Source organism: Aspergillus udagawae, assembly GCF_001078395.1.
Source record: "Aspergillus udagawae IFM 46973 DNA, scaffold_1, whole genome shotgun sequence".
Taxonomy (NCBI): Eukaryota; Fungi; Ascomycota; class Eurotiomycetes; order Eurotiales; family Aspergillaceae; genus Aspergillus; species Aspergillus udagawae.
Window position 1 is genome coordinate 3,343,337 of NW_025091264.1, and position 22,104 is coordinate 3,365,440.

Sequence of the window (22,104 nt, forward strand, 5' to 3'; positions counted from 1 at the left end):
CGAGTGTATTCCATCTAGTCACTGACAATACATTCAATATTGAGAACATGAATATTTCTTTCTCATCGCCGGTAGCCATTCCGGAGAGATTTCTCCATGCTTTTAAGGTAGTTCGGAATACCACTGAATCATCTGTGCCCGGAGCTGCGCCCAGTCGAGTCAGACTGTATCATGTCTAACAAAAGACCACTCACTCAACGCCAAAGAGATTCGATGTAAAGAGAATATGAACAACAGTAGAAATGGGATGATATCAAAGAGACAAATCGAGTGAACACCAGCAACACGCCTTTTCCTGCTATATGAGAAAGGATCAAAGTCAAAAGCGAATAGAGGATACATCGGGCGGGGGCAAAACTTGTCGTGTGCTTTCAGCACCTGCCGTGCACAAAGAAGCATTTGGTACGCTTCTGATTCGCGAACCGAGCATTGCGAATGCGGTCAGAAGAGACTAGACCAGATCTTGCTAGATTTGCAGACGCTGCGAAGATGGGATACTATAATGCTGATTTAGACAAGAGGGTTAGGGGTTAGGGTTGGAAGGACCAGAAACTGAGGGGCCCCATCATTTCGTCGACCCGGCTCCCCACCCTCTCGCTTTCATGCCCTCTTCGATGGCCGTCCAGATATTCTCGACGACTTCGCGATCGCGCCAGCGGCCGGCACCATGGACGCCGCCTTTCTCGTCCCATCGCTCGACGGCAAAGCTCTGCACGCCGCGGCCCCAGCCGCGGACTTCGCGGGGGACGTCTTCACCGCGCCAGCCGACGTAGATGCCTGCGGCGTGCTTGAAGAGTTCCGGCGGGGAGGTCCACTTGTACGACTTGAACTGCCAGGTTTGGCCCGTCGTGAATACAGCAACGAGGCGGTTCCAGTAGTCCGGGCGGAAGTTGGCGGTGCTGTCAACGAGGATGAAGCGGGTGGGTTTCTTGGAAGTTGCTCCGGGCTGGGAAGCCCCGACCGGACGAGAGGTGGAGGTAGATCCGGCTTCTGAGCGGAGGGGGCGGTAGATGTAGAGAAGATTGTTGGAGGAGCTGGGCATGGCGAGGGTGGGATGGTCCGGGGGGACGAAGACGCCGTCCTGCAGGAAGGAGCGGACGTTGGACATGCGGATGAGAGACGAGGCGGAGGGGGAGAGGAGAATGATCGGGTCTTGGTTCTTGGAGCTGCCGCTCTTTCGGGGCTGGGTGAGTCCCGCCGACGGGGCGGGCACGACGGGCTGCGGCTTACTTCCAGGCTTCGCGCCGGGGGGGTATTGTCCTGTTCGTGAGCGGTTGCGTCCAAGGAAGGTCTCTGCTACTTTGCGAACGTGTGAGAAGTCCTAAATTTCCCGTCAGCATTGCCCTTCATTGATCTGCTTTTCCAGCCGCCGGGAGTGGCAGAACTCACGGTAGGCTTTATCCCCCGTAAGACACTATTCCGATCGCCCATCTTCCGTTCTCCATTGTAGATCTCCTGTAATCTGGGATCAATCGCCTTCGGCGCCCGTCCACCTGGAGCAGCTACAGCCGCCTGAGCACCACCAGGAACCGCAGAGGCAGCACCTGCGGGCCCGGGAGCGATCGCAGCAGACGCGTCCGCCGGAGCCGCAGAGGGTGCGGCCGCCGCCGCACCCTCAAGGGGCTTGATGTACTCGCTCTCATCCGAGGCACCCTCCAGCCAAGTGATGAGATCCAGCCGCTCAACGAAGACCAAATTCTGCACCTTCTCCTCCGGCTCGCCTTCCTTGCGCTCTTTTTGCTTCAGCGACTCGTTCAATTCCTGCGCCGACGTGATGTACTCGGGGATTGCGACGTCTTTCTTCTGCCAAGCGAAGAAGATGCTGCGGAGATCGACGGCGGAGTCTGACGAGGCGGAGACGAAGCGCGTCGGCGCCGTCAGCGGAATGGTCTGTGGAATTGGCTGGCGGAAGTACAGATGGGTAGCCTTGGCCAGATCCTCGGTCGCATTCTCATCTGAGAGATCGGAGGTGGTGGTTGGGGTGGGAAGACTACCGGCTGCGATCGCACGGCGAAGCGCAAGGAGCGGATCGTGGAGGGAAGGGTCGACGGAAGCCATGTTAGACGGCAGAGACACTGATCAAAAACGATTACGGAAATGTTTTGAACAGCCTCTTGCAGTCCAGGCGGATATAGAAGGTGGTTGTGTTGAAGAGAGCTGCTGGGCTTCGGAAGAGTTGTTGCAAGTTGGAAGAGAGCAAGAGACCCGAGAAATCACGTGATTTGATACTGGGTGTCGACAGGTCGACTAGATACAGCTCAACAACAGAAGAAATGATCGCAAACAGACCCTTCCACTTCCATCGAGTGCAGAATAGACTAATATAGTGTCGCATCCAACCCATGCTCCATGCCCCCGGGAAGCTGTCACAGCAGTAAACAAAATTAGAGCGCCCTAATCTGTAGTATACCCTGTTCCACCAATGTCGCCTCATTGTGGTGGAAAGGATATGGACAGAATGGGGGCTCGATATCGTCATATGAGCCATTCAAATACTTCATCCCCTCGAGAATGTTTTATAGACGACAAATCTAAGTAGCCACAATGACGGAGGTTATGCAAAGTATGAGAAAGACGATGGAGTGGTCGCGGTTGATGATATGGAATGGCCCATGAACTCGGATGCCTTTGGGTATCTCTCGGCAGCCTCGACCACGACATCAGTAGAGGCTCTCAAGCAGGTGAGTAACCTCCGCATATAGCCCTTACTGCTCGGTCAGCTCGTTGCTCAAACGTGAACCAGCAACCGCTCGTCAGCAGAAAGGATCGTTTGTTGGGTGGACTTATTCTTCTAGCGCGATCGGTATTTCGATACTTAGCCTTATACACCAAACGGCGTGACGTTCCATAGTAGCGTCTCAGCATCGAGCTGCTCCTGATAGTCATCCTCTGTGAATGCATCGCGAATGATCTGTTGAATTTCCGGGAATCGTTCTACACCATACATGAGCTTTGTAAACTCCCAGTACTCAGAATAGAAGCAGGTAGATGTCTAGTTTCAGGAGCACGCGATAGCACTTAGCACGTATCCATTTGGGCACGAGATGCCAGAGAGAGCGTAATGTCTTCTGTGTCGTTGCATTCAACTGGAATATCCAAAGCGACTAGATCAGCCTTAAAGTCCCATATGCAGGGGATCCATGTCACTGTCATCGAAAAGGCTCGGTGGGATCACCCAGGCATGATCGAAACAAACGCATACGCTGGGGTCCGATGGCTTCTGACGCAGCATAAAGCAGTGCGAATCGTCCCGAGCTTCGACCCCAGTTCGTGCATCTGATGAGACTTGGTCTCGCCTGGCCACTGACTCGACTGCTGGTGGAGAAATAGGAGCACGTTCGGTTTGGACTGACACTTAGTGACAACCCGCTTCCAGTCGAGTTTCAATTCATGCAAGACTTGCTCCGGGGGATGACTAGGACGGTCGTGGATCCTTTCCCAGATATATTGAGCAGCATATTCTGGATCGACGGCCTCGTCCAGAAAGGCTCTCCAGATGGAGTGCTCGGTTGCTGTGAGCTGGGTGGACTCAATTAGCCGGATGGTCGCGTTATACCTTCCCAGTCGTGGTGCCATTCTCGAGCATGAGCGAAGAGTATATCTAGCTACGATGTCGGATATCGCGGCCGAAGCAACGAACCTCGCAAAGCGAAGCAAGAGTCGGGGCACGAAGACCGTTGCTCGAAGTAGCGGAAGCCAAGCTTGAGATTTCATGTGCCATCCAAGAGCTCTAAATGGGACTTTGATGACCTTCCGTGTATATTCAATAGATGTTTGAAGGCTGACATTTGGATAGAGAGCCCAGAAAGCCTTATATAGAATGAGTTGATTTGTATGATATCGATTAAAACATGGAGTAATGATTCGGCTAGTGGATCAAGATATTGAGGGACGCACAGGGCGGATATAGAATCTGTCATCAATTATCTTCGGGCAACACAACAAACCTGGCGGAACCCCAGGTTCGCCAGAAATGAAAATTCAACGGACGACTCTGAGCTCGAATGTAGAATGCCGGAGCCTGCTGCTGGAGGTCGGGTTATGAAAATATCCTCCGATTCCGAGAACGTGTAAACCCTCAATACGGCGGACCTAGAAGGGCTGGAAAAGTATACAATCTCTGGAAAGGGATCTCTTGTAGATATCTGCATTGGTCATCTCAACTGATGAATCAGATCATAATGCCGTTAGTCTCCGTGAGACACAGAGTCGTCGCAGATACTGCTCGGGAAAAAAAAAAAACCCTAAGAATAATAAAAGAGAAGAAAGAAGCCACAGTAGAAATGGCAAAATAGTAGAAAGACAAATCGTGAAGCAGACGCTGCACCAGCAATTAGACCAAATCCCATTTGACCATCCCGAGCCCATAATATTTCCGCTTCCAACGCCAGACGCGCCTTTTGTGTATCAAAACAAACCTGACTCCATGGCTAGAACGCCTTAATTCCCACCGTGTACACGAACAGAAATGGTAGTGTGTAGAAAGACAAGCAGATTAGAAAGGAGACGGTCACAAATGTGCTCCCTTAGGAGACAAAGTGGAAGAACGAAAAGAAAGATCCCGCCAATTACCACGCAAGCGTTACCAGCAGACAAATGCGCCTAGAAAAAGAATGAGGGAACATGTGAGGTCGGTGCTGAACCGGGAGCGTCCTTCACTGTCACGTCCGGTGACGTGGGACTTCCTCGCTTAGTCGTTTCAGCTTCTCCTGTCGCTTTGACATCGGGGTTCATTGTGTCTATCGGCGCGGATGAATCGCGGGTTGTGGCCGATTGATCCGAGACAGGCTTCTGTGGAGGAAGCATGGCAGTCGCTTGCGCTTGGCTCTTCTCCGACGTCGGGGTGGTCAGTGCTCCCCTTCGGCTGAGATAATCACCAAGACTGAGCTTCTTCTTGACAGGGCTCGGCGCAGTCACTCCAGACCCTGGAGTTGCAGCAGCAGGTTGCGCTGGTGCATCCAGGGTAGATGGCGAGGACACCGTTGACCCGGTCGCCGATCCCGGACTGACGGCAATCGGCCCCATGGGGTGAGTGGCGGGGGGAAGAGGAACCCAGAGATTTGTACGGTGACCGTTCACAATACTTCCTGGTAACGGAGCATTGTGGGCAGCAGTGGACGGCCACGGATGGGGTAGTGGAGGCTTGGTCAACCCCCTAGGAGCCGACGGCGAAGTCGATGCTTTCGGTTCTGCTTCATGAGTCTGTGATTGACCGGAGGACACGACCGTAGGCGAGTTGGAATCCTCCATTTCCACGTCTTCCTTCTCGGTCGAAGAAGTTTTGAGAGGTGTAACATTTCGGTACAAGCCGCCGTGAGGACTCGAAGACAGAGGTGAGAGCGCAGCTGGAGACGGCGATGGTGGTCTTCGACTGTCTTCCACCAAGCGAACACGATCTGCATGACAGCGCTTGAGGAGCCGTTGCGTGAGGGGTACATAGCTAGGCCGCCGTAGGGATGGCGCAGCAGATAGCACTAACGTATCAGCCTCGGGCTCCGTCTGAATGGCCGAGTCCACATAGTGCGGACGTCGCAGCGGAGACCGCCCGTGAAGAACGCCGATACCGGAGGGCTTCCTAGACATGGACCCTGAGGGCTGGGCCGTATAGGACGAGCGAGAATGACCTGGGGCTGATACAGTCTGATGAGCTGACTGGCCTGCCTGGGTCTGAGATACCAAGGATGCTTGGCCACTGTTTCGCTTCTTCTTCTTGTGCGCCTGCTGATCATGTTCTAGTTGCTGGAATTTCTTTTCCGCTGCCGCAATCTTGCGCTTTTCTCGAGCGGACAACTCAGACTCGCCATCGTGCTGCAGCGTAGGAGTAAGATCCCGACTGCGCGGCTGGCCCCGCGAAGAGCCCGATGTAGAACGACAGTCGGGCGGATCGTCATCCTCCATGTTCTTGGTCGTTTCACTGCCTGCGCGACTGGTTGTCGCCGGCGGCGAGGCGGCGGATTTCGTCTTGGCTTTCTTCCGTTTACCGTTGACCTGCTTCGACTCGAGCGTCTTTGGGTGCCGCCGGCGATCAACGCTAGCAAGTAAGCAATTAGCTGGAGGCTCGCACGCGCAGCCACCGAAATTTGCAAGCACATTGCTGATGCAAATTGCAGCTACTTCCTGAGCGCTGTCACTAGGCTCCTGCTTGACCAGACCGTGTGTCGACTCGAAGAGTTGGGGATCCAGATACCACATGGCCGTAATCTCCGAGTTGGCCGAAATGTCTTCTTTAGCAACGAAGCAGAAATGATACTCGACCTCATTGGTGATGTAAGTCTTGATCGTGACATTGGGTCGACATGAGCGTCGCACATAACGGAGAATGCTACCCTCATGTCGACTGTCAATGTAGATGGGGAGCTGGGGGTGGAAGAATACGAAAGGTTCCGGATGACGAAGCTCCTGCCAGCGATTGCTGGGATCCAGGCAATAGTCTCGCAAAAGACCAATCTTGCCAGTAATCTCACCAACAATGTGGTCTTTGGAGACACTCTCGCGAGTCCTGAGAACCTTCCACGTTGGATGTTGCCCTTCGATATCGATGCTGGGGTCAGTGATTGTTTCTGTAGATAATGAAGGCCAGAGCGACCGCTCCAGCGCAGTATCCGACCAGGTGAAAATGTCACGAGACGATCGCCCATTGGAAACTCGAGCGAGCGCAGTTGGATCTGTCACCCAGGACGCCAAGTCTGCCGCAAGAGGGAGGTTGACAAAGAGGTTGCTATTCATGGGGGCATAGTCCGGATCATGGTCATAGAGATGTAGAAATTCATTCGAGTAAAGGGGGATGGACGGCGCCAGGGATTTAGTAGGACTCATGGAAGTTGTGACACGTCTGCGGGCATCCGGCGGGAAGGGCGCAGCACCTGGAACAGAACTGACGGATCCGGAGGCGCGATGAGTGGCTTTGACCTTTTTGGCAGGGGGCTGGTCTCGAGCAATCGAGTCCGCCCGGTGATGGAATCCGTTCACCTTGTCACCATGGTCCTTGACCCTTTTCTTCTGACCTTTCGCTCCGGCACGTTTCGCTTTCCGGTCACCGCTGTCGCCGACCTCCCTGAGACGTCTCTGCCGCTCGGTGGCACGCTTAGCATCGAGATATCGAGGCTCGCAGTCCACACAATTGTGGACTTCCGGCACGTGGCGACCATGATAGTAGCACTCGATATGCTGCCAAGTCTCGCACCCTTCGCAAAAGACCGTGTTGCCATCGTCATCTTCGAATGCGCAGATGCATTTGATGGTATACGGCTCCTCCTCGTCAGGGGCGGCAGAGTCGGAAACGGCGCCGTTGAGGGCGGGTGAGTTCAGGGGTACGGTGACCGGATAGGGCTCCGTGGTTGAGTGCGTGATGGCGACTGGGGAGGTATCTGTCATAATCTGACAGAGTACCCCCTCCACAAATGAATGAAAAACGCGTTGTGGTGTATTGTTGGGCGTTTGTGGGCTTCAAATAACCCGTTCAGACCCAACAGGCATGCCACCTACCACCAAATGGATGGTTACACGTCTTTACTCAGTTCTTGCCCAAGAATCGACAACACCTGTCGTATAGAGTGAAAGAATCTAGTTCGGTCCTTCAAAGCGGGATCGAAAACAGTAGCCTTAGAGAGGACGCGAAATCGAAAGAACCGCGAGCTCTACCGAGAAATCGTTGCCCAAGTGTGACAAACGTCGAGATTGAGGATTATGGATCGAGGCGAGGCAAGCAAGACTTCAGAGGAGTGGACCTGGATTGCGCGTGCGACCGTGAAACGAGGTTATCGTATCGAGAATTAGAAGCCGTCGATCGTGTAGTGGCTGGCGGGTCACGAATCGCATGGAGGGAAGATGCGAAAAAAACGATTTGACTGTTGAAAGACTCGAAAGAGCTCGAAAGGGTTCGAAGGAAGAACGGAGCTGGAGGGTGAGCAGGAGTACGTAGATGGGAGGAGAATGTGGAGGAAGAAAATGATGAGAAGGTGAATGACAAGATGGTATTATGGAAGTAAAGGTGAATAAAGGATGGATCTGGATGAGAAACGAAGAAGAAAATGGGTAAGCGAACAGAGTGAAGGGAAGCGAGAGAGGGAGGGCGAGGAGGAGAGGGAGGTACTAGGTACGGGTAGGTGTGGTAAGAGACAAGAGACAGAGAGCAGCGAGAGGCTAAAGGCACGGATGGGCCATTCAAGCGGCGTTCCAGAAGTCCCAGAGAGAAAGAGGAAAAGCGTGGAATTTTTTTCTCTTCCCACCCGCTCTCAGTTCTGGGGATCAGCTTCGGGCAATCTGGTTAGAGATCACGAGCTTAATCATCGCTTTGATAAATCGGAAATTTGACAAATCGAAAGGGGGAAAAAAAAAACCTAACGGAAGAATAAAATAAAATAATGAAAGTATTGTCGGTAATAAGATTAGAATATTGACGACGATTGTGAAGAGGTCGGGAAAAGGGAAGGGGGAAGCCGACGAATGTTTGCCCAGCCGGCCATCGAGGAATCGATCCAAGGACGACGAGTCAACGACACAGTCTCAAATCGAGAAGAGGGGGGGCAAGGATGGGAGAGAAAGCAAGCAAGAGAACCTAGACCAGAACAGGCGGTTTGTTTCGAGTTCGGGTTCATCCTGGAGCTGCCGGAAACGAACACGACCAGTGAGCTGCTGGGCGAGGATGGGAAGGTTTGGCGGCCTGAGAAGTCAGGCCTCGTTGGGGAGAGGGGTGTAGGAGGGAATTGTTGCCTTGCTGCCTGGGTGATTGGGCACCTGGAGTGAGCACCCGCTTGCCTGTTTCTGGTAGGTGTTGCAGGCACTAGTCCAGAAGGGGAAGTGTAGTTAGTCTGACCCATTTTGGGGATAGCGGGGATGCACATGACACGCGGGAAGGGTCCAAGAAACCGAAAGTGGCAGGCAGAGAGAGAAAAGACGGGAGAAGAGAAGAACGAGCATATCAAATCGACAGTAGATGGGAATATGAAATAGTGAGTGATCAGCCGTATCCCATTTTCAATGAATTTGGAAAGTAAAGGAAAATCCGCTCAGTAATCAAACTACTTGACCTTGACTCTGATGACCATTCCCTAAGCGGGCAAACAGCCCAGGAATGAGGCAATTCCTATCCAGTCGTCTGTACCTCCAACTTCTCAAGGGACTTGAAGTTATTTTCACCCCAGTAACGAGAGAACAAGGAAATTAATGGAAGGTACTCTCAAAGAAAACGTAGGGAAGAGGAGCGGCGGTTAGTATCAATGGTGGTTAGTAAAAGAGAGTAAAGGAGCGATCATGTCAGGCGGGAGAGCAATGGGAAGACGGAGGGATCTTCCGCGTGTTGTACATCGCCCAATAGGCACCACCGACTGAGTCAGGTAACCCCAGCGATTTGGCGGATTGCCACCATTATTCTGTGAGACAACCCAGGCAATAATTGTGAGCGAACAGATTTGTAGTGAAGATGATGCAGGGAAGTGGTTGAGAGAGAAAACGCTCGCTCGCTCTGTGTCGGGGACATCAGACCGCGAGTAAGCCGGGCGCCGTCCATGTATCAGACAGAACGGCATGATTCAGGGAACAGCGGAGCAAGGCAAATACTCCGGGGGAAAAGCACCGAATGAAGAAATCGGTCATCTTTCCCCCCTTGCTCATCGCTTCTTTCTCTTCCTGAATCTCTCCCCGCTGCTCGGAGCATGGTAAGGGAAGAGGTAGAGAAGAAACCGACAGAAAAGCGAACAAGGAGTGATATAGCCAGTGAGAAGAAAGGAATAAACAAGGAGGATTGTCAGATGGCACTGTAACAAGACATATTCAACTTGCTGTAGCAATGTATCGAGAACCCTCGGAGACATCTGTGTTTGGGGAGGAAGAGGGGAGAAGGGTAGCGAAGAAAAAAGTAGTCATCTGGTCTGTCTGTCTTGGTGGCCCCGAGTAGAGAATAGCCTGAAGCTTTCCAACGGAAGAGACCAATTCTTAAAAGTGAGCAAGGGAAAGAAAAAGATGGGAGGGCGAAATCAAAGGGCATTACTCCATATTATTTGAAATGGTAATGGAGCAGAATTTGCCTGTCTTGTTGTCGCTGCTAGCAAGATGGCCCAACCCACCGCGTACTAAAAAGCCCAGACGCTTCCTAAAGCGGGTTGTCGATGGCAACAAAGATTTTCTCCTCCATGATTTGCTTTTCATCCCGTTTTAAACATCCACTCACCGCAGAATACATGGATTTCAAAGCCATCGTCAATGGTAAATCTCTTAAGAACAATCCTTGTACTGTTGGTCCGTTAGGAAGACCAAAGAATGGCCGCAATGTGGAAACCTCATCCTTCCCTTTCTGCCTCAGGCAGTCGGCACAGACATAATGAGCTGCCATTGCACCGCACTATTTCAATTTGCCACTAGATTTGAGTGGCTGGGAGATGGAGAACAGATCAAGCTGCATGTACGGAGGAGTCAATTTTCGATCGACTTTCTCATACTCTAATCGTTAGCAAATGAACTTGGAAGCTTCGCTAGGAATAAGTGCTCCGTGCGTGCCACAGTGTAATCTGGAAGTTGAACTGGATTTTGCACGATTGAGATGCAACCTTCAGACCTCATTATACTGCTGATGAAAAGCCGAGAAGGCAAATTTACTAAAGAACAATAAAACTCATCATTTTAGAGCCATAAACCAAAAATAATTGATTGACCCGCAGGACCTATAAATAACATAAGAATATCAAATCGTCAAATACAGTCCTGAGCCTGCAAAATGCGAGCCCGCCCAAAACATTCCCAGTCCCAACTAAAGAGCGCCAGCCTGTTATCACTCTCGCTCCAAATTGTTCCTATGGCGAATGAATTTTCAGAGGGCTGTGTTGCGTAAGGGCGGATCTGCTCCTTCTGTCCTGTCGTTGAACGTTGTAGAAGGAAGCTCTTTAGACCAATCTCCAGGTTCCTCAACACTGGTTTCCTTCATCCTCGCCCGTCTCCGAATAACGGCATAGGCCACATGATGGCCAAAGTAGAGCAGGAAAAAGGAGGATATTCCGAAGTACACAGGAAGCAACTTGCTCGCGGCCAGCTGCGACGGAGTCGCTATGATGAAACTGTTAGCAATAGGCAACAGTGTACATGTGATAATGCCAAAGTATGCCCCATAGGGCTGTATTCTGGCCCGGTGTACAGAGGTAAAGCCTAAGGCTTCTGTCTGTCTGCGAAAGTAAAGATAGACGATGCCCGTGCCCACCCAGGAGATGCATCCGGACGTGGTGATAAAATACATCAGCGAATTAAAGACAATCGAGCTGGATGTCATCGCGGAGAAATATGCGAAACTGGAGAAAAGTGCCGACGTCATGACTGCTACATACGGTACATCCCATCGGTTGCGCCGTCTGAAAAGTTCAGGAGCATGCCCAGCTTCAGCCAATGAATACAGCGTGCGTGAAGAGGTGAAGAGAAAAGAACGGCCTGATGCGATAGACGAGAGGAAGATCAACGTGGTCACGACCACTGGCAGAACAGGAATTCCGCTCCTCCTGATCGCAACCAGATAAGGCGAGGTCCCAGCGCCAACCCCGTGGTTTGTAAGCGACGGGTCGTTAAAGGGGCTCATCACGCCCATGGCCAATGTGTTGAGTATATAGAGCACGAATAGATGCATCATATCGATTCGGGATACACTCAGAATGTTGGCTTGCTGTTCCGAACCAAGTTGTTCAATTCTCTGGACGATGAGCTCCGGCGTAAAGACGAAGGCAATCGTGCTATACAAGAGGCACTGGAGAAGACCCAGAAACCGACCCAAATGACCATCGTATATGAATATGTTCATGGGGCCCGGCTCGTTCCAGTAATGAAATCCTTGAACAGGAGAGTGAGGAACACCCGGAATTGCAAAGACAATGGAGAGAAAGACGAGGCCCGCGGTCGTGATCAGTTTCAAGAAAGTAAAAACAGCTTCCGACCTCTTGAACGATCTTTCTGGGAGCATGTTGAAGCCAAATATGATCAAAGTAGGAATGGTGACCCGAAGCGCAACCGCAGGCGAGGGATTCACCATTCCAAGGCTGACAATAGCGTTCGTGATTTCGAACGGGATGAGCATCGACAGAGAATACCAGCGAAGGTAACCCATGGAGAAGGCCAAGTGTTTCGAGGCGTATCGGTAAGTGTGAGAGACCATTGTGCCATCTTGAGCCGGCATATGAGCTGCAATCTCCGACAAGGCGGTTGTGAGACAGTATACCAGAGCAGACAAGAACAAATAGGAGAAGAGCAAGGAAGCAGGGCCCCCAGCGGCCAGCGCCTGGCCGCCTCCGATAAAGAGGCCTGTCCCAAGGGTCGGTCCGACAGCCATGATTTGCAGCTAAGAATGAGAATATGAGTAAAGATAGGGGCACAAATCGAGAAAGCCAGGAGGTCTTCCCGGTTGAATGAGATACTTCATGGAGGCCTGGAATAGGTAGAAGACATAGTGCGTATTTGAGGGATGATCGTTCTTGCCTCATACAACTCGCCCCGGGCAAACAACACATTCTCATCCCCATTTTGCGAAAAAGGAAAGGAGCAAGAACCGTTGACGAGGTTCGAGGTAGCGAGTCTATTGCAGTATTCGAAACGAAATCCAATCCATCAGCCCGACCGGAACCTTCACAAGAAACAAAAGACGCCTTGAAGGAAAAGCAAGCAGAGATCGCTGGGTATCATAGTCTAATGAAGACAAGGACAGAAGAGAAGAGTATAAAACCCTGTCGAATACGCATAACCATGAGAACGCCGAGCAGCAACTCCGTAACTGCCATCCTTTGATGAAGGCTTAATGAGCAATTAATTGCGGTAATCGGACGGCGTCAGAAGACAAAGGCGATTCACTCATAGTCCATTTCGGTCTCAGCGTATTCAAGCCACTTGCCCGACAAGGCCTTCTTCCAGAAGCGGACAACGCCATCGTCACCAGAAGAGATGAGACAGTCACCTAAAATAGTTCAGCTGCATGCTAGGCATGGGTTTCCAAGAGTCCCTGTCAAAAGCTCACCTGCGTAGGAAAACTCTACCTGCCATACATCGAGGTGTTTGCTATCGATACAGGCAACCTCCTTGTATGAATGCTTGAACTGCGAATCGCCAGTCGCTGGACGATTCGTCACTGACTCAGGAGTTCGATTTGCAAGAGCAGAGCCAATGCCTGATTGTGCGGTGGCACGCAAGGAGGGTGACTGTGAATGGGATTCGACGTGTCTTCCATTGGCGTTCTGTGAAGCACTGTTTGACATTAAAGTATAGACTTCAAAGACTCGTACGAAGCCATCTTTGCAGCCACTAGCAATGAGATCGTAACCTCGAACAGAACCATTAGCCCAGGAGATGTCCCTGACAAGCCCGCCATGCCCAGTCAATTCAATGGCGTGGTAGAAACGACGATTGGCGTCGGTGCGGTATACTTTGACGCTGTCCATCGCGGCGACGACAAGAGAGAGGCTCTTCCGGTCCCAGCTCGGATTGACCAAGTGAGTAATGTCTGTTGGATCATGGTGAAACTGCACCTTGAAGCTAGTTTCTTCTCCGCGTTGAGGCGCAGTGCAAACTCGAAACTGGTCCAGGGGCTGCCAGTCCGCCAGCGAATCGGGACTGACGGGTTCCATGACCATGAGATAACCGTCCCGAGTAATTACAGCGAGCCAGGTCTCAAGGTCAATGTTGCGAAAGTCCATAGAAACAAACGGATGTCGTTGCGGCGCCGTCATACGGAAGATCGACCTGAAGCGTCGCCCCGAATTGGGTGGTTGGGTGACGTCTTCCTGCCAGATTTTGCACTTCATGTCTTCGCCCACACTGCCAATGTGCTGGCCAGTAAATGGACCATTCCACGTCGCCTGCCACAGATGAGTATTTGCCGGCACAACAGAAACAACGTAACTCCTCGGATGCTTACATCACGGATTTCAGCGTCATGAGCGCGCCAGGTATCAATCAGCTGCCATTCACCATCTTTCTGATCCCACACCTTCATGCGGTGGTCTGAAGAAGCGGTGACAATGCGATTGCCATAAAAGTTGAATTTGGTGACCGTCACCAAGTCACGATGGCCGGCATCGAAGTCGGCGAATCCAGAGGCCATGTCGGGCCGATCAGGTGTCCCTTGTCAAGGATCCCGGTGACCAGGTTCATTCAATTGGATCAGTCAGACAGACATACAATGCGGATCCAAGCATGCGCGTCAAGTTCAATCGAAGCAGAACAGCAAACAGCCCATGTACACAGATAAGCTGGAGGTGCTAGTGAATTAGGCGGAAGCACTACTCATCACCATCACAACAATAACCGTCCAGTATCCTGTGGGGCCAGCTGATTCGAGACTTTTCCTATTGCGGATTGACTGGAGATCAGCTAAGCATGTGAATTGCTCACCGCCATGTGGGCGGTCTCAAACGACCGGCAGAACGGGCATGGGAGTGTGAAGGGTGAAATGATGCCAGATTGCAATCCTTCGCCTGGATGCAATGATGCCAGGAATTGATCTTCTTTTCTCCTCAGGAGCTCTCGCTCAGGGCTAATATACAGCACAGTAATGCCGAAGCTGTTTCCCTGACAATGAATTCAGCATCTGCAAGCTCGCTTTCTCGTCGGGAGACCTGGCATCTTTTGGTACTGGCGGGAGCGGGTATTGGAATCATCGTGAATAGTCTTCAAGGAGACGGCGCACCTCTAATCGCATCCATTGCTTTTAGCTCAGTTGCTTTCGCATTGACGTTTAGCTTAATCCGATGGCTGGGACCGGTTTTCATGAGAGCCGGCCTAAAGGGCAAGGACATGGCCAAGCCAAGACGACCTGAAATGTATGAGCAAGTGCGGATTGCTGCTTTTTGCCCTTCGTTAATTCTCATCCTTGCTATTCGAGTTGTTCGTGACTAGCCGGGTAAATATGAAGTTGTCATGCTAATCGATTTGCTAGACCGGAGACGATGGGGGCTGTTTGCGCTGTCGTGTACCTCCTGGCGCTCATCTTCTTCATTCCCTTTGCCTTTTATAAGGACATCGTTGCAGCTACTTCGGGTGGTGGTAATCGAGATGTAGTGCTGGAGATTGATCATGTCGAGAATGGTCGCTTTCTTCATCGCTTTCCACATTCCAAGGTCCGTCCCGCCAGTTCTCCTACCACACTTCGGTAACTGACATGTTGGAGCTTGCGTCTTATCTGTCGGGGCTCCTCTCGTTGCAATGCATTGTCATACTAGGAATAGGAGATGATCTGCTCGATATACGCTGGAGACACAAAGTCCTCATTCCGGCATTTGGTGCTATCCCCATGCTCATTGTTTACTTTGTGGACTTTGGTGTTACCCATGTTGTCGTACCGGTGCCCCTGCAGCCGTACTTGGGCGCTTTTGTGGACTTGGGATGGCTGTACTACGTGTACATGGCCGCTATTGCCATTTTTTGTCCCAACGCCATCAACATGCTGGCGGGGATCAACGGAGTGGAAGTTGCACAATCACTCGTAATTGCGGTGCTGCTGGTTGCGAATGATTTGTTATACATCGCACCTATAACGCCGTTCCCGCACCCGGCTACCGACTCACACCTATTTTCTTTATACTTCCTGCTCCCCTTCATCGGGGTCTCATTGGCCTTGCTGCGCCACAACTGGTATCCATCGAAGGTGTTTGTGGGCGATACCTACTGCTACTTTGCGGGGATGGTGTTTGCCGTGGTGGGGATTCTAGGCCATTTCAGCAAAACCCTCCTGCTGCTCTTCATCCCACAGATCTTCAACTTTCTGTACTCGACTCCGCAGCTCTTCCACATCATCCCTTGCCCCCGCCACCGGCTCCCTAAGTTCAACGCCATGAGCGGGCTGTTGGACGCGTCCGTGACCGAGTGGACCGTGCCTCCGGCCCCATTGGTGGGCATTGGCCTAGAGATCCTGCACAGGTTGCGGCTGATTCGCCTTACAAAAAATGAGAAGGGCGAGATCGTCCAGTCGACCAATCTGACGATCCTGAATCTGTGGTTGGTCTGGATGGGACCGATGCGGGAGGATCGTCTGGCGTGGCACATGGTGATGGTTCAAACCGTTTGTGGAGTCCTCGGCTTGCTTGTGCGACATCGTCTGGCGTTGCTGGTGTTTCGGCAAGATAATAGAGCATTCAGATACGGCGTATAGTCGAGTCATTACTGTGTGATGTTGGAGGAGTTGCAAAATAGACCTTTTCCTTACATATGCCGCCGTTATTCGCAGCCTCTTCTAGGATCAATGCGGTCTGAAGAAACCAACATCAATGTATCGCCAAAAGTTGTATGTTGACTGTTTCAATCCTCTCGAGATGATACCGAGGTTCCTAGCGCAAAGTCCGCCAAGACTTGGGTACCATTGATTAGACTTATTGCTTAGTGGGTTAGAGGGCTTACCGTTAACTCCGAGCCTAAATCCATTGCCGCTGGGGATCGGTAAGCCTAAATGCCCAGGCTTCATTGTAATCGTCATTATTATTTTTGATACCTATCTACTCTGGCTACGGAGTTACTGTCATAGGGTTTTACTCCTTCCTTTTGGTACTATGACGTGTTACTGACCTAGGTAATTCCGTGGCCATCCTCTACTCTCCAGGCAGTATCTCCGCTCCCTGTCATCTGGTCGCATTAGGATGCCACGACAAACTCACTTTCTATACCTACCTCTCTCTAACTAACTTTCTTCGCGGTGGCTAACGGAGATATGAGGGATGTGAGGCGTGAAATCATGGATCCACTTGTCACCTAAATCGCTCAATTGACAGCCAGGATTCGGAGAGAATGGGTTGAAGACGTCCATTATAAAAGCATGAGCAAGGTCCTACTTCCAACCAGCCATTCTACACAAGCCTAACTAAAGACAAACCTCTTTATTGCTATCATCAATTTCAACATGTCGGAAATCTTCAATCCAGCTCCCGAGCCTCGCACCGAGCTTGGTCGGTATCGCATCCTCTCCTCGACTGCGGGTATCCGCGTGTCTCCGCTGCAGCTCGGCGCCATGTCGATCGGAGACGCCTGGTCGGAATTTATGGGCTCAATGGACAAGGATTCCTCTTTCAAGCTGCTTGATGCCTTTGTCGAGGCCGGAGGCAACTTCATCGACACCGCCAACAACTACCAGTACGAGCAATCGGAAACCTGGATCGGAGAGTGGATGGCCGCCCGCCAGAACCGCGACCAGCTGGTCCTTGCAACCAAGTTCACAACGGACTACAAGGCCCACGCGCTAGGTAAAGGCAATGCCGTCAACCACAGCGGGAACCACCGCCGCAGTCTGCACATGAGCGTGCGCGACTCGCTCAAGAAGCTGCAGACGGACTGGATCGATATCCTGTACCTGCACTGGTGGGACCACACCACCTCCATCGAGGAGATCATGGAAAGTCTGCACATCCTCGTGGAGCAGGGTAAGGTGCTATACCTGGGAATTTCGGATTCGCCGGCGTGGGTGGTGAGCGCGGCGAACACGTACGCCCGCGCACACGGCAAGACTCCCTTCAGCGTCTACCAGGGCCGGTGGAACGTGATGCTGCGGGACTTTGAGCGCGATATCATCCCCATGGCGCGGCATTTTGGCATGGCCCTGGCGCCGTGGGACGTGCTGGGCAGCGGCAAGTTCCAGACGAAGAAGGCACTCGAGGAGCGCAAGAAGAAGGGCGAGGGTCTGCGCAGCATGCTCGGCCGCGGGGAGCAGACGGAGGACGAGGTGAAGATGAGTGAAGCTCTCGCCAAGGTGGCCGCAGAGCATGGTATCGAGTCTGTGACGGCCATTGCGCTGGCGTATGTGCGGGCCAAGGCGCCGAATGTGTTCCCGCTCGTCGGAGGGCGCAAGGTCGAGCACCTGCACGACAACATCAAGGCGCTGAGCATCAAATTGACCCCGGAGCAAATCGAGTACCTGGAGAGTGTGAAGCCGTTGGATATTGGATTCCCCAACAACTTCATTGGACCGGATCCCAAGGTGACTGGGAAAGCTACGGGATTGACGGCTGCCTCTGCATCATTGGTTTTCGAGACCGGACCAAAGCCAATTGGCTTGGCTTGAAGAGATGACTGGGCTATTTGATTGTATATAATGAGATCAATGGGAAGTATAGTGTGCATCTGCATAATTCCAGAAGGCTGCATAGACAGACAAGACACTCTGTGTACGTAGTCCACCAGAGCATAACCTTCAACTTATGCAAGCTCCCTGCAACAGTTGTCGAACAGCACATGCATCATGCATTCTGACGAGTGCTGCACTATCTCTCGCTGGTGGTATATTTCGATAGTATCTCCCTGCTTGTTGAATATGTTGCACACAAATCGAGGATAGTTCAATAATACTCGAACCATTGATTTCTATGCAGTCATACAATGGTCCTGAGTCGTACTGAAGATCTCAAACGACTTCGGCCTTCCATTATCTAAACCTCATCCCATGTGGAACGAATTGTTCGGTCATGAGCAGCGTGTCCACTGCCATCCGACAGGAACCGTCAAGAACTCAGGATGGGACCAAACTAAGACACTGTTTCATCCTTGCTGCCGAGCTGCCTTCCGGAGCTCCATATGGAGATGAGTAAAATGCCAGGATCTCTAAGTCTCCGATGTAGTGCAAACAAGCATAGACTCAGATCACGCTCTACACGGTTACCCCAACCAGACAGGTCAATCAGAGCACTGGTGTTACTCATAATTGACTACGATTATTGAGTCTCATTGTGACTTCCGCGACTAAGCGGTCCTCCTGGCCGGTACCGGAGGGATTTCCCCAGCAGGATGTGGTGGAGCCAACCAATAACAGCCACCCCAATCTCTGCTGACTCGGCCGATGTCGGATCCGCCCCTCATCGTCCTTCAGCGACATCGCGACCACCCATCCCCGATAAAATGTTGCTGCTCCTCCTTAGAATCGCATCGTCATCATAATTGTCATTATTAGTATCTCCAAGGCATTTGAGTAGCCGTCTTTCATCCCTTTCTTCTTACTGATCAGTTAAGAACGAGAGTTGTTGCTGTTGTCTAGAATTACCAGACTGTCCGCTCAACTTTGCCCCTCATGCCTGGTGCAGACAAGAAGCCCAAGACCTTGTACGACAAGGTCCTGGATCACCACATTGTCAATGAGCAGGAGGATGGTACCCTTCTCATCTACATCGGTATGTTGGCTCGCAATTATCACAATTATCTTAAAGCTAACCTGTCACAGACCGACATCTCGTCCACGAGGTGACTTCCCCACAAGCATTCGAGGGTCTCAAAAATGCTGGCCGCAAGGTCCGCAGGCCGGACTGCACTCTCGTCACAGTTGATCACGTACGCTTTTCTCATCTCCTTATATGAAATCCCTTAGACTAATTGAGCAATAGAACATCCCTACCTCGTCGCGAAAAAACTTCAAGAATGTCGAAGAGTTCATCGAAGAAACCGACTCTCGTCTGCAATGCTCCACCCTCGAAGAGAATGTCAAGGACTTCGGTCTCACATATTTCGGCATGGGAGATAGGCGTCAGGGTATTGTTCACATCATCGGTCCCGAGCAAGGGTTCACGCTTCCCGGTACCACCGTTGTCTGCGGTGACAGCCACACCTCCACACACGGTGCCTTCGGCGCCCTCGCGTTCGGTATCGGCACGAGCGAAGTCGAGCACGTCCTCGCCACTCAGACCCTCCTCACCCGCCGCAGCAAGAACATGCGCATTCAGGTAGACGGCGAGCTGCCTCCCGGCGTGACCAGTAAGGATGTGATCCTGCACATTATCGGAGTCATTGGCACCGCGGGTGGTAATGGTGCGGTCATCGAGTTCTGCGGTTCCGTCATTCGCGGCCTGAGCATGGAGGCCCGGATGTCCATGTGTAACATGTCCATCGAGGCCGGTGCCCGCGCGGGCATGATCGCACCCGACGAGACCACCTTCGAATACCTCAAGGGCCGGCCCCTGGCCCCCAAGTACGACAGCCCCGAGTGGAAGAGGGCCATCGCCTTCTGGTCGAGCCTCGCGTCCGACGAGGGCGCCGTCTATGACAAGACCGTCATCCTTGACGGCAAGGATATCATCCCCACCATTTCCTGGGGTACTTCCCCTCAGGATGTTGTCCCTATCACGGGCGTCGTCCCCGGACCCGACGACTTCGAGGACGAGAACCGCAAGATCGCCTGCAAGCGTGCCCTCGAGTACATGGGTCTCGTGGCTGGCACCCGAATGCAGGACATCCCCGTTGACAAGGTGTTCATCGGCTCGTGCACCAATGCGCGGATTGAGGATCTGCGCGCCGCGGCCAAGGTCGTCCGCGGTAAGAAGGTTGCCGGCAACGTCATGCGCGCCATGGTCGTCCCCGGTTCTGGTCTGGTCAAACAGCAGGCGGAAGCCGAGGGGCTGGACCGCATCTTCACGGACGCAGGTTTCGAGTGGCGTGAGGCCGGCTGCTCCATGTGCCTGGGCATGAACCCCGACATCCTCTCTCCCCAGGAGCGCTGCGCCAGCACCTCCAACCGCAATTTCGAGGGTCGCCAGGGTGCCGGCGGCCGCACCCACCTCATGTCCCCCGCCATGGCTGCCGCCGCCGCCATCGCCGGCCACCTTGCCGACGTGCGCGAGCATCTGACCGCCAGCCCCCTGCTGGCCAAGGCCCAGCCCCACCTGGACATCCAGCAGGAGCACGAGGAACCCACGACGGAAGACGAGTTCGACCGCATCATGGACATGCCAGCCGACAACGAGCCGCACGCCAACTCCTCTGCTGCCACGGCCGCTGCCGGCTCCAGCGCGGGTCTCCCCAAGTTCACCACCCTCCGCGGCATCGCCGCCCCAATGGACCGCTCCAACGTCGACACGGACGCCATCATCCCCAAGCAATTCCTCAAGACAATCAAGCGTACCGGCCTCGGCAGCGCCCTCTTCTACGAACTCCGCTACAACCCCGCCGACGGCTCCGAAAACCCCTCGTTCGTCCTGAACCGGGAGCCTTACCGCAACGCCAAGATCCTTGTCGTCACCGGCCCCAACTTCGGCTGCGGCAGCTCCCGCGAGCACGCCCCCTGGGCCCTCCTCGATTTCGGTATCACGTGCATCATCGCGCCTTCCTTCGCAGATATCTTCTTTAACAACACCTTCAAGAACGGCATGCTGCCCGTCGTCATCTCCGACCCGGCCGCCCTCGCCGCCATCGCTGCCGAAGCCTCCGCCGGCCGCGAGCTCGAGGTCGACCTCGTCAACCAGGAGATCAAGGACGCCGCCGGCTCCAAGCTCGCCTCCTTCGACGTCGACGCCTTCCGCAAGCACTGCCTCATCAACGGCCTCGATGACATCGGCCTTACCCTCCAGATGGAGGATAAGATCCGTACTTTCGAGGCAAAGCGCACCCTCGAGACCCCCTGGCTCGACGGCAGCGCCTACCTCAAGCGCGGTAACCGCGGCGGCGCCACCATGATCCAGGCCGCCCCCGTCCCCAAGACCAACCGTGGAGACGTCAAGACCGAGCCTCTGGAGTGGTAAACGTTTTCTTTCGTCTTCTTTTCCCCTTTTCCTCCTCTCTCGGCAAAAGTGTTACGACCGTTCATGCATTCGTGCTCTGTTGTTCTCCACCTGGATGGTGCCTTATTTCACGTACTGGCTTTGTTGTGACCCATGTCACCCTCGAGATCCTAATTTTTATTGCAATGCATTGGGCGGGCTTTCGGGGATACTGTTCTTCGCTTTTATTATACCACATACGGATATCTTCTATCTGCAATACAGAGACCGTAGCTTTGACTGTGCAAATATAGAATCATTAATTGAGCATGGATATCGTAAATCCCAAACAAACAGACATAATGCAAACATTTAGTCTCCCTCATGACACATCCAGTCGGAGGCGAAACAAATAGCGTCGACAGGTCATACAAAGGAACGACATGACATCCATGATTCGTGCAACCACTGTAACCCATTAATATGCAATGCACTGCTTTTCTCGGAAGAGAAAGAGTCAGACAAGCTCGTCGGTAGCAAGACGAGCCGCGATCAATGTACACAACATGCGATTGTGCCTAACGGCCAGATCAAAAGAGCTGAAATATTACACTCGTTACAAACCAGAGCAGAAGAACCCGCCCAGAACATTAGAAACGGACAACCGACCAATCATTGTATATAATGTCGGAGTATACAGGCGTTA

At 52.7% G+C, this 22,104-nt stretch overlaps 8 protein-coding genes across 8 annotated transcripts; 3 read left to right on the forward strand and 5 right to left on the reverse strand.

Annotated features, from left to right (window-relative positions):
* Positions 1 to 565: 565 nt before the first annotated feature.
* Aud_001081 (CDC73 C-terminal domain-containing protein) lies at positions 566 to 2,058 on the reverse strand (the record flags this gene model as incomplete). Its single annotated transcript, XM_043286582.1, has 2 exons — positions 566 to 1,321; positions 1,390 to 2,058. The coding sequence occupies 2 exons, from the start codon at positions 2,056 to 2,058 to the stop codon at positions 566 to 568; spliced, it is 1,425 nt and encodes a 474-aa protein (XP_043142517.1).
* Positions 2,059 to 3,171: 1,113 nt separating this feature from the next.
* On the reverse strand, positions 3,172 to 3,576 carry Aud_001082 (uncharacterized protein; the record flags this gene model as incomplete). Its single annotated transcript, XM_043286583.1, has 1 exon — positions 3,172 to 3,576. One exon carries the CDS (start codon positions 3,574 to 3,576, stop codon positions 3,172 to 3,174), a length of 405 nt encoding a protein of 134 aa, XP_043142518.1.
* Positions 3,577 to 4,602: 1,026 nt separating this feature from the next.
* Aud_001083 (putative PHD finger and SET domain protein) lies at positions 4,603 to 7,374 on the reverse strand (the record flags this gene model as incomplete). Its single annotated transcript, XM_043286584.1, has 1 exon — positions 4,603 to 7,374. One exon carries the CDS (start codon positions 7,372 to 7,374, stop codon positions 4,603 to 4,605), a length of 2,772 nt encoding a protein of 923 aa, XP_043142519.1.
* A 3,430-nt stretch (positions 7,375 to 10,804) lies between these two features.
* Positions 10,805 to 12,301, reverse strand: Aud_001084 (putative proline permease; the record flags this gene model as incomplete). The annotated part of the gene is made up of 1 exon (XM_043286585.1): positions 10,805 to 12,301. The coding sequence occupies one exon, from the start codon at positions 12,299 to 12,301 to the stop codon at positions 10,805 to 10,807; it is 1,497 nt and encodes a 498-aa protein (XP_043142520.1).
* Positions 12,302 to 12,812: 511 nt separating this feature from the next.
* Positions 12,813 to 14,062, reverse strand: Aud_001085 (putative nuclear pore protein (SEH1); the record flags this gene model as incomplete). The annotated part of the gene is made up of 3 exons (XM_043286586.1): positions 12,813 to 12,919; positions 12,980 to 13,817; positions 13,877 to 14,062. 3 exons carry the CDS (start codon positions 14,060 to 14,062, stop codon positions 12,813 to 12,815), a joined length of 1,131 nt encoding a protein of 376 aa, XP_043142521.1.
* A 473-nt stretch (positions 14,063 to 14,535) lies between these two features.
* On the forward strand, positions 14,536 to 16,108 carry Aud_001086 (UDP-N-acetylglucosamine--dolichyl-phosphate N-acetylglucosaminephosphotransferase; the record flags this gene model as incomplete). The annotated part of the gene is made up of 3 exons (XM_043286587.1): positions 14,536 to 14,780; positions 14,897 to 15,077; positions 15,128 to 16,108. 3 exons carry the CDS (start codon positions 14,536 to 14,538, stop codon positions 16,106 to 16,108), a joined length of 1,407 nt encoding a protein of 468 aa, XP_043142522.1.
* A 741-nt stretch (positions 16,109 to 16,849) lies between these two features.
* Aud_001087 (aldo/keto reductase) lies at positions 16,850 to 18,004 on the forward strand (the record flags this gene model as incomplete). The annotated part of the gene is made up of 1 exon (XM_043286588.1): positions 16,850 to 18,004. One exon carries the CDS (start codon positions 16,850 to 16,852, stop codon positions 18,002 to 18,004), a length of 1,155 nt encoding a protein of 384 aa, XP_043142523.1.
* A 999-nt stretch (positions 18,005 to 19,003) lies between these two features.
* On the forward strand, positions 19,004 to 21,440 carry luA (3-isopropylmalate dehydratase LEU1; the record flags this gene model as incomplete). The annotated part of the gene is made up of 3 exons (XM_043286589.1): positions 19,004 to 19,103; positions 19,154 to 19,260; positions 19,314 to 21,440. The coding sequence occupies 3 exons, from the start codon at positions 19,004 to 19,006 to the stop codon at positions 21,438 to 21,440; spliced, it is 2,334 nt and encodes a 777-aa protein (XP_043142524.1).
* Between the last annotated feature and the right edge of the window lie 664 nt (positions 21,441 to 22,104).